General features: G+C 43.1%; 1 protein-coding gene across 3 annotated transcripts; it reads left to right on the top strand.

Moving 5' to 3' along the window:
• Positions 1-615: 615 nt before the first annotated feature.
• On the top strand, positions 616-11252 carry sel1l (SEL1L adaptor subunit of ERAD E3 ubiquitin ligase). 3 transcript variants are annotated; one of them, XM_056427635.1, is made up of 21 exons: positions 616-1169; positions 1321-1358; positions 2655-2853; positions 4376-4543; positions 4721-4826; positions 5126-5288; positions 5419-5472; positions 5565-5624; positions 5721-5802; positions 5910-6064; positions 6510-6566; positions 6658-6726; positions 7081-7158; positions 7297-7359; positions 7563-7650; positions 7938-8086; positions 8190-8355; positions 8456-8533; positions 8872-9044; positions 9195-9323; positions 9438-11252. In XM_056427635.1, the coding sequence occupies exons 1-21, from the start codon at positions 1082-1084 to the stop codon at positions 9702-9704; spliced, it is 2430 nt and encodes an 809-aa protein (XP_056283610.1). In that variant the 5' UTR covers positions 616-1081; the 3' UTR covers positions 9705-11252. The 3 variants fall into 3 exon arrangements, with proteins under 3 accessions (XP_056283610.1, XP_056283608.1, XP_056283609.1); XM_056427633.1 differs by having other exon boundaries at positions 9432-11252; XM_056427634.1 differs by having other exon boundaries at positions 617-1169; positions 8459-8533; positions 9432-11252.
• The last annotated feature ends 47 nt before the right edge of the window (positions 11253-11299 follow it).

Below are 11299 nucleotides of genomic sequence, written 5' to 3'. Positions count from 1 at the left end.
AGTATCCTATCTGTTTTATTCTTAAACATTTTGACCATGCTCTTTAAATTAGTTATGACGTCTGTGGTCAAGTTATTAAAAAGAGTGGTATGTTTCTGCAGTTAGGTTTAAATATTGATATACTGCAATATATGCATCCATTGGTTACATCTTATAAAGCCTTCCTACAGCTACATTGATTATGGTAACGGTATATCTTAATTAAAGAATACATTTCATCATGTAGTTGATAGGAATTTGATTAGGTAAATTGTGGTAAAATAAAAATCAAAGCAGAATTATTTGGACGTGACATAACTACACTGAGACATACCATAGATGTGTCAATCTCACACACATTTGATATAGGGCTACCATATAATTGTGTGTATCCATATACATTATGAATCTTCAATATTTCGGATGCATACTAATAATAACGTGGCGGACACCTTATCTTCATACCGTGTTGTGGTGTCGTGGACAAACCGGAGACTTCAGAAGGACAACCCCAACAACGAGAAACATAACTGTGTACGCCCCTGATTGGCTGACACATCTTGGCCTTGCGCCCATTGGCTACTGTCAAACTAAACGCGATGTGATTGGTCGAACCGCGAGACTAGGAAGTGTCGATCAGTAGTATGGGCTTAACATGGCTAGCTAAGTAGGATACGGTTAATGTATCCAAAAGGCTGAAGCTTTTGCGTTACGCTGTTAAACTCGGATGTTTTATTTCACCGAGAGGTACCCGGCAACCATTTGTGACAGCGAGGAGTTTGCGTCATTTGTGAATATTGCGCTATTTGGTTAACCGTTGTGTGTGCCTGTGTAGCTTCTTAGCTAGCGAACGCTAAACGTCATTCAGACATTCGCTGCTCTGCTAACGTCGCTCTGCGTTGGGATTTGTTGGCTTGTTTTCACAGCTGCAGTGTCTGAACTCGACCGAGTGGTCATTCAGAGACCGGTCCCGGGTAGTCTAGCCTGTGTGCGAGTTCATTCATGCTCCACGTCGTCGTGTGACCGTTGCTGAATGTTTGGTGGGAGAAACCGCAGCAGCAGCTACAGCTAGCACAGCGTTAGCTTGTCAACGCCGACAACAATGGGCGAAAAAAGGTGCTTTAAAAACGCGAGAACGATTTGTCTTTTGACCCTTCTGCTGATGGTCTTCGCCAAAGAAATAGCAGCTGGTGAGTGTGATATAATTGCGTAATATACGCGCTGACAGAAGTGTCTACCTTTCTGAAACGGTTGCAAGCAGCTGTGTATATTTAGCATATATTTATTTCTCCCATCTCAAGTGTACACAGTGTTTACTTCTGCCGTGTTGATACTTTTCAGATGAGGAGCAACGTGGGAACGACGGACCAGAGCTGAAGGTACGCCATGAGACATCTGATGTTGGCTCATGAGGATGAAGGACTTGATTTCTGTTGTCCATGTGATGGGGAAGCAGACCACTCTGTAAACGTGGGGTGTCACCTGCTACAAGACGAACACTTTTGAATTGTTATCTCTAAATACAATGTGCTTGACGATAAATATTAAGGTTACAAATACTCTATATCATCAGTTTTCTGTTACATAGCCATGCATATCTTTTGCCTCACGCCGTTGCATTAAACTTTTTTTTATTATGTGTGAGAGCCAAATGCATGAGTTCATTTGTTATAATAATTTAGTTTAAAAATATTTTAAAAAGGTAACTGAAGATAAATCTTTTTATTATGATTTGAAATAATGTTTACGTTAATGTACACTACCGTTCAAAAGTTTGGGGTCATCCAGACAATTTTGTGTCTTCCATGAAAACTCACTTTTATTTATCAAATGAATTGAAAATTGAATAGAAAATATAGTCAAGACATTGACAAGGTTAGAAATAATGATTAATATTTGAAGTATTCATTTTGTTCTTCAAACTTCAAGCTCAAAGGAAGGCCAGCATAACTGTTTTCAGCTGTGCTAACATAATTGCACAAGGGTTTTCTAATCAGACATTAGTCTTCTAAGGCGATTAGCAAACGCAATGTACCATTAGAACACTGGAGTGATAGTTGATGGAAATGGGCCTCTCTACACCTCTGGAGATATTTCATTAAAAACCAGACGTTTCCACCTAGAATAGTAATTTACCACATTAACAATGTATAGTGTGTATTTTTGATTAATTAGATTAGATTAGATATATTAGATAATCCTTTATTAGTCCCACAATGGGGAAATTGCAGGATCACAATGTTATCTTTATTGAAAAAACAGTGCTTTTCTTTGAAAAATAAAGACATTTCTAAGTCACCCCAAACTTTTGAATGGTAGTGTATATCATTTAGTATTGTATTTAAAAGCTGAATAATTTGTCAGAATGTAAGCTTCCAATCAGATGACGTCACGTCAGCAAAACAGCTGTGTGTTGGACAGTCGTGTTTGAGCTCAGAGTTGTTGGAAGCGGCATAGTTTTTTTTTGACCGTGTGAACGTCTATGTTTTTAGTAAACATCATTTTGTATGAAAGAACTACTTGTCTCACTCGTGTTTCAATTAATAGCTTTTAAAGACTGATCTCAAAAGTGTGGCACAGAAGACCCAGAACTAGACGGAGTGCCACTACATTATGCAATGCGATTCTTCGCTTTTATCTGGTGCTTGACGATAACTCCTCGATCGCCCCTCCAGTCTTACCACGATCCAGACTCCGAAGAGGAAGAGGTCCATTTGTCGACCGACATCGCGTCCGGTGTCTCTGTGAACTCGGGTCGTGAAGTCTCCCGGCCGGAGGAAGAGGAACAACAGTCGCCGGCGGAGGGACTGGAGGGAGAGGAGAAGGAGGACCTGCCTGAGCAGCCTCCTCCAGTTGAAGAGAAACCTAAAGAGGGTAATGAACACCACACTGTAGCTCGAGCGGTAAACACGTTGTGCAAAAAACAACAAAGGTATAACTGGTTATTTGGTTAACTTTAGGGAAATCTCTCTGGTGCTTGAAGTCCTTAAACATGTCTGATTGTCGTATTTTGCTTCTCTGTTTTAAATTACGAACACACCTTTTTCTGGCCATGGTTTGTTGTCTTAGTTCATGTATGTCTTCAAATGTCTGTGTGCCACACAGATCGTTAGCCGGCATACTGTCTGATGGCACACTGACTTTTGAGCAGAGTGGTTGTGTCTGTCCACTCAAAGACAGACATGTACGCAATCGTGGAATAGCTAGAAATGTGGCTCCTGCAGTTGCATGTGGACACTCCTAAAATATCAGGATTCTGAGGAATGATATCTGGTTCTATGGTTGTTTTTCCTGAAATGCTGGTTTAAGAAGGGTTGGTGAGCCGGATTATGACCTCGTAATGAAGTGAGATTTGAGGTTGAGTCTTAGTTTTTGCGGTTTCAAATACAACAGATGACTAATTTTAACGCATGTAACTGCTTCGATGTTAGAAATGATAGCGTTTAGCTCCATATTGTTAAGTCGTGTGAATTGTCAGTGGTACATTTAAGAGACCACTCGTGTGTTCCAGCTGTAATCTTACATCTTCTTAGCTCTTAAAAGCACCCATAGTCAAGTGATAGTCTTTACTAACTCCTCGATGTCATGAGGTGTTAACTCTGTCTTAAATCACATCTGTTTCATAGACTGTCCTGTCTTTAGTGGACTTGCTTTAGTCTCGTCATGTTAGCCTGTTTCCAGTATTGCTGACTGAGCAAAGTGGTTTCAGGGCAGCGCCTCATTGGATAAACGTTTAAATCCCATGAGAAGTAAACAGCCCCTTGCACCTGTGGCTCCTCTTGCAGACGGTTGCATCATTTTACTTGGGGATTGTTTGTAATTTTCTTGCTGACGTCTTGCACAAGTAAAACATTGCACATGAAAATGTTTTTGTTTTTGTTTGGTTGTATAAATTGTAATTAACCGACTGCTATTTCATAGAAAACAAGAGATCGCAATATACGTGGTTATTTGAAATGGTTTTTTTTTCGAAATTATTTTTTATTTACAATCTAGACACAATATTACAAACATACACAAAATGGAGCGGGGGTTAAAGGTATATAACGGTAAAGGTTATGTTTCATAGTGTGTTTCTAAAAAGTCATTAACCATGTTCCAGTGGCAGCTCAGGCCTTTTATTCAAGGTTTTAAGAAAGGCTGAAGCTCATAATAAATCTAGATAACTAACTAATCGCAAAGCGGGATGGTTTGCACTCGCTCTGGTTCATCAAGATGAGACATTTTGCTGAGAGGCATCACAGCGTGAAAAGATGGTTTGTAGTAAATTAGCCAAGCGCTTAAAGTTTCTGATCGAGCAAACCATACAAGACAAACTGGGACATTTGCATTTAGCATTTCATCCATAACAGAAACTACATGAGACCAACAAAATTGTTTCATAATTTGTATCCAGTTCCCGTGGTGAATGGAGGTACAGCCGATGGGGAGCCCTGCATCTTCCCCTTCCTCTTCCAGAGGAGGGAGTACTTTGACTGTACCACTGACGGACGGGGGGATGGACGGCTGTGGTGCGCCACGATCTATGACTACGACCAGGAGAAGAAGTGGGGTTTCTGTGAGAGTAAGTCTTCAAGCTGGCTGTCAAATGTATAACTACCCTTTTATTGAGTGTCCTGTTTTTCTGCTTAAATACAGATAAAATGTCATAGAATTTCTTCAAGATCATTATTTCCCTATCAAAATAAAAGCTTTTTTCAACCCCCTTCATCTGTATGTTCTCATTGGCTTCTCCTCTCAGCTGAGGAGCAGACGCAGCAGAGGCTGCTGGCCGAGGAGGCTGATGAGCAGTATGTGACTGTCCTGCGCATGCTCAACTCCACCGCCAGGAGGACCCAGAAGAAAGAGTAAGTTTCGTCCTTGTGATTTATTCCATTGGTTTTGTCTGCCTTGAAGACAGTATTTTTTTTGTAAGATGCATTTGGATTTTTTTTTTTAATAACAATTGGTGCTGTGAAAAATGCTATTGTGTGTGTTTATAAAATAAATGTCATCCTATTATGTGGCCTCAAGCAGTCAACATAATCTGATTTGTAAATGTAGTTTTCGTGGGGGTTATAAATATGTGCTTTATGACCACGTGACTTCGACTAGCACATCTTTATTTGCTTTATTCGTCATGTTTTTTTTGTTTCTCCACGTTCAGGTTGTACGAAAAGCTGCTGAAAGTAGCCGAGAAAGGCCACCCGAAAGCCATGGAGAAGGTGGCGTACGCCATGCTGTTTGGGGACTACATGATCCAGAACGTGACCAGGGCCAAAGGCATGTTTGAGAAGCTCGCCGTCGAGGGCTCGCCGAAAGCTCAGACGGTAAAGATCTCGTCCAAAATGTTAATAAAAGTCTAGAAAAACCATGTGAAATCTTATCGAACTCCCTTTTCATTTGTGCGTGTAGAATATGTTGTGTAACACTGCTTTCTCTTTGTTTACCTTTTCATAGGCTCTCGGCTTTCTGTATGCAGCAGGACTCGGAGTCAACTCAAGTCAGGCTAAGGTATGTTTTTATATCCTGTATGACTAAATACATTAATGTTATGGCTTGTCTCATCACTTTTTCCAACAATTGTTCACTTCTCCGTTCATCAGGCGCTGGTTTACTACACCTTTGGAGCCCTGGGGGGAAACCTGGTTGCTCATATGATCCTGGTGAGTTGATTTGTCAGGAGAGCAATTTGCTGTCTGCTTATTTCTTAACATGCGTTGAGAACAATACAAATCCATTCCCTCGTATTGTTTCATTAGGGCTACAGATACTGGGGAGGTGTGGGTGTTCCCCAGAGCTGTGAGTCGGCTCTAACGCACTACAGACTCGTGGCAAATCAGGGTAAGCATTCACTTTTCTCTTTTATTATATTCATGTATAAACTCTCTGGTTGTTCTTAAAATGATCAAAACTCTTTCTCTCCCATCTGTTTTTTTTCCCCTCTCCAGTGGCCAATGACGTGTCCCTGACCGGGGGCTCGGCGGTGCAGAGGATCCGGCTGCTGGATGAGGTGGAGAACCCGGGGTCTACCAGTGGGATGCTGGAGGAGGACTTGATCCAGTACTATCAGTTTCTGGCTGAGAAAGGAGATGTTCAAGCTCAGGTGAGCTAACGTCATCATCAATAAGTGTTCTTTGATCACTATGTTTAGCTGCACGATGGTATGAGATGATATCACCGTCCCATTCCGCACATGTATCTTTAATAATATGTATTGATCATATCGGGGACAGTTTTAGAGAAAATATACAATACAAACCTAGAGGAATTTGTTTAACTCCAGTATAAAAAATGTTATCATGAAAACTAACTACAAAATACACTAATGTTCACTGGTATTTGTGACTTCAACAAAGCATATCATCTGTCAAGGTTACTGACAATTATCCTTAAATCTGTCCTGACAATGGTCATAATCACAGTTTTTTCCAAAAATGCGCAATTTGTATGCAAATATCCACGTTTACATAGTTGGAGGCAGACAACATGTCAATTGTTCTATTAAATAATAATATAAAACATCATTCGAATGATGTGCTCCCTGACAGGTGGGACTGGGTCAGCTGCACCTGCATGGAGGACGTGGCGTAGAACAGAACCCCCAGGTGACTTTCTTTCTATAAGAAAAATATTTTTAAAGTATTTATTCTCTGTTTTCCCACCATTACATATACGTCTTATGCTCCGATCCAACAGAGGGCGTATGACTACTTCACCCAGGCTGCAAATGCAGGGAACACACACGCCATGGCGTTCCTCGGCAAGGTGGGTGTGGCGACTGTTTTCTCTTTATTCGCCCGTGGGAACGGTGTTGGGAACTGATTGGTTTGTTAGAAACGGGCCAATTGTATTCCAGTTCTTTCTTCTTTTTACACCCACAAGCTGGCTGCACATGCATTGTCCCTTCAAATCAGTTACTTCTCACTTCCCAATTTGTAAAAATTATAAATATGACTTGGAGCCGTCAGCGAGGCGTGAAGCAGAGAGCTGTTCTAAATGTAATCCAAAATAGATATAGCCGATTATTTGGCATTAATGTAAAATCAGAGGGCGGTGCATTTTAATATTTTAGGTGGTGCATTTTCGATTTTTAAGATATGTCCCTCCTGTGGTTTTTAGATGTACTCTGAAGGCAGCGAGTATCTCCCCCAGAACAACGACACGGCCCTGCAGTACTTCAAGAAGGCCTCCGACCTGGTAAGGATGTAGCCGTAGCCTCACGTCTATCTGAACTGGGTCATTTACCTTTTGGTAGTGTATTTTATGTTTTTGAATGTCATTAATTGCCTTTGATGCAGTCCTTTTTCATTTACGTGTTGCTCTTTTTAAATCCAGGGTAATCCAGTGGGACAGAGTGGCCTGGGCATGGCCTACCTGTACGGGAGAGGTGTCCCAATAGTAAGAATCCTTTACATATTTCAAGTTTATGATTCACTTTCTCCGACTTTTTAATTTCCAGCTTACTCTGTGGTGCACATTTGGCAGCTTCAGATTTTGGCAATAGTAAAATTGTAAAAAAACAAAAAAAAAGGTGTTTGATATGCAAGCTACCAGAGTGTCTCTCAGCCATTTGAAAGTTGTTGTTGTTTTCGTGTTTTCAGAACTACGAGATGGCACTGAAATACTTCCAGAAGGCAGCCGAGCAGGGCTGGGTGGACGGACAACTCCAGCTGGGCACCATGTACTACAGTGAGTGTGTGTGTGTGTGTGTCGCTGCACCTGTGCATGGTGTGTGTGCTCGTGCTACACAATGTGTCATGGCCTCCTGTTGTTGTTTTTTCTCTTCTTCTTTGTTGTCTGCCTGGTGAATGTTGTGAATGCATCTGAAGATTCAATTACTCTGTTTCTTTAATCTGCAAGTCTCTCTTACTCTTTATTTTCTTCACATTATTTAGATTTTTTTTAGATCAGGAATGCTTTTTTTCTCCTCCCATTGAATGGACTGTCTGTTTCTCTTCTTCCTGCCGTTTCCCCAGGCGGCATCGGCGTGAAGCGCGATTACAAGCAGGCACTCAAGTTCTTCAACCTGGCCTCGCAAGCAGGCCACATCCTGGCCTTCTACAACTTGGCCCAGATGCACGCCACCGGTACTGGTGTGATGCGCTCCTGCCACACCGCCGTGGAGGTGAGGCCCCTCCCCCGTAGAGCCGCTGCTCTGCCCTGTCTGTTGCGTGCCACTGACCCGGTTAACAACGTGCGTGTCCGCTTCTCTTTTTTTTTTGTCGCAGCTTTTCAAGAACGTGTGTGAACGCGGCCGCTGGTCAGAGCGCCTCATGGGGGCCTACGGCAGCTTCAAGGAGGGCGAGTCTGACGCGGCGCTGGTCCAGTATCTGCTGCTGGCTGAGCAGGGCTACGAGGTGGCCCAGAGCAACGTGGCCTTCATTCTGGACCAGAGTAAGAGAAACCAGGGCTTTAGTTATCGCGTGTGACAAACCACCAACTCTGGGAGAAGTAACATTCTGACCGCTGACTTGTTTTATGTGTACGTAACAAGCAGAAGGAGCACGGATCTTCACTGAGAATGAGACCTACCCTCGTGCTTTGCTCCACTGGACGAGAGCTGCAGCACAAGGTGAGTCCACACACTTTTTATATACATATATATATATATTTCTACCGTTTTACTTCCATCTATATATATATTTTTATATATTAAAATATATATATAAATGTTTATTTATTTATATAAATATTTATTTAAATATAAATATATTTACATATACATTTATTTCTTTAAAGAAAAAAATATATATTTATTTATATATATATATACTACTTTTTAAAATCTTTATTCATTTACTTATTTTTAATCAGGAATCCATCTATGATTGGTTTAAAACAGCAGTCAAATTTGGCGGTTTCAAACTTGGCCTTGGATCGAGAGTCGATGCATATAATCATCTTTCCCAGGTTACACTGTGGCAAGGATCAAACTGGGGGACTACCACTACTACGGCCAGGGGACCGACGTGGACTACGAGACGGCCGTCATCCACTACAGACTGGCGTCGGAGCAGCAGCACAGCGCCCAGGCCATGTTCAACCTGGGTTACATGCACGAGAAAGGCCTGGGCATCAAACAGGTGGGCGGCGAGCTCCACTCACTTCAATCGCTCGCTTTTAAAAAACGTCGCCCGTATCCACTCGGCCGCATTGATTTATGAACGCGGAGTGCAGTTAATGACTACGTCGGACTGATTTGTGATTGGGAAGTGCTTCATGTGCTCCTGCAGGACATCCATTTAGCCAAGCGCTTCTACGACATGGCCGCCGAAGCCAGTCCCGATGCCCAGGTTCCAGTTTTCTTGGCCCTGTCCAAGCTGGGCCTGGTTTACACTCTGCAGTACCTGCAGGATCTTAATGTGAGTACTTTCTGGACCTGTGACAATTTGGCTGTGAAATGGACTGAACTGACTGAATCCCGTGTGTCTGTGTCCTTTGTCCCCGTTTGCCTCTTTGTTTCCCGTCAGTTAAAGGAGCTGATAGCTCAGGTGGACCTGGACCAGCTTCTCGGCCCGGAGTGGGACCTCTACCTCATGACTGTCATCGCCCTGCTGCTCGGCACAGTCATCGCCTACCGGCAGCGGCAGCACCAAATCATAGTTCCCCCCCGGCCACCCGTCCCTGCGCCGGCCCCCCCGCCCAGACCCCCTCAGGAACAGTCGCAGCCCGAGGCGGAGCCTCCGGTTCAGGAAGAAACGCAAGCCCAGGCGCCGGCCCAGGAGGAAGAGGAGCAGCAGTGAGTGAGAGAGTGAGAGAGAGAGTGGAAAGAGAGAGAGAGAGAGAAAGAGCCAGACGGAGTGAGGGCAGTGGAAGACGGACAGGAGGCTCTGCCAGCCACGAGCTCCTCTCACTCCACACGCTAAAATACAGACTAATGAAGGCTGCTGAACTGTGCAGTCCCCCAACTCCTTTTCTCTATTTAAAATATGCTGGGCCTGTGCTGAAGAGACACAGTGTGGGGGGGTGGAGGTGTTTATGGACAATGCTACAGAACCGAGCATTGAGAGGACAACGCGGACTCTGGACTCGCCGGCCTGTGACTCGGCATGCCGACCGCGTCCTCGCCACGGGAAGAAAAAAAATAAAAATAATCCCAGGCAGACTAATCGACATAGTTGGAATCTAAAATGTGCTTTAATTTGTTCCTACTTTCCCTTTTTCGAGAGCATCACACACTGCCGCCATCCTAATTTAGAAAAATAACAGACGGGAACACTTAATTCAGATCCTTTTCTTTGCTAGTTTGTAAAAAGAAACGTCGTGTTCTACCATGTTTTCTCTCATTTTGACTTTAATTTTAGGCCTCTCCCCCCCCCCTTTTTTTCAGATACTTGACTGAACTAACTTGACATTAATTTTTGCATTAATTAGTTCCTCTTTTGGTTGATGTGTTGAGTCTGTAATTTTTTTTTTTTAAATCTGCAATTCACTGAAAATTTGAATGTTCCGAGTTGTGCTCGGTCGCGTCATTCGTCTGAGAATAAGAAATCTGTTACGCAGTTTGCTTTTAAATCATTAGGAAAGCTGTACCGAGATAGATGATGTATATAATTTGGCGGTTATGTTTTCTGAAGTCAGTCACTGAGCTGAAGCGCATCCTTGTGACGGCGTTTAAAACCCCAAACGATCTAAAGAGGGCAAACTTGACGAAAGGTCACGGGACCGCCTTTGAAGACGCACGTTTGTTGGCGCCGTGCGTTTCCACCAACGGGCTTTGATCCTCGTGGTCGGTAGCTCCGATTGGTCCTCAAACCTCATCCGCCTTTTCTTTTTCTTGTTTTGGTTCGTTAAGCCTCGAGTTCGGAGCCGCCTTAAAGATAGCAGCGCCTCAAAACTCTGGATTGTTTCTCTATTACAGGAAGTGGATGAGGTGTGTGTGTGATTGGTTGTACAACTTCAGCTGTGGTGAGAGTTCCCGCCCCCTCACCAATAGTCCAAGTTGGATCTCTACCAACACTTTTCATCTCAGATGGCCCTAAATCTGCATAAATGAAGCCATGATTAGGCCGGAGAGTATTTATCAAAACACAATTGGAAACTTATTTTTGTTTACACACATACACCCTCCCAACCCACCCACCCCTCAAAAGTCCATTCCTTCAGTTCCACAGTCCGTGCTTGTCGTCGTTGGGACGTCGTCCGACCCGATTGGCCTGCATGACGTCATTCGTTTCCAAAAACACGCCGTCGGTCTAAAATGAAACCGCGGTCAAGGTTGTCGAAGATGCATTTTTACCATCGCAAATACAACTTTATAAAGAAATTAATAAATGATATATGGATATTTAGTGTTCGTTTTTTTTTTACTGTTTTCGTCACCGTTGACTGTCGAGGT

The sequence above is a fragment of the Pseudoliparis swirei genome, chromosome 12 (genome assembly GCF_029220125.1).
Source record: "Pseudoliparis swirei isolate HS2019 ecotype Mariana Trench chromosome 12, NWPU_hadal_v1, whole genome shotgun sequence".
NCBI classification, from domain to species: Eukaryota; Metazoa; Chordata; class Actinopteri; order Perciformes; family Liparidae; genus Pseudoliparis; species Pseudoliparis swirei.
The sequence above is the reverse complement of the archived record's forward strand: the minus strand, read 5'-3'. Positions and strand labels throughout refer to the sequence as shown.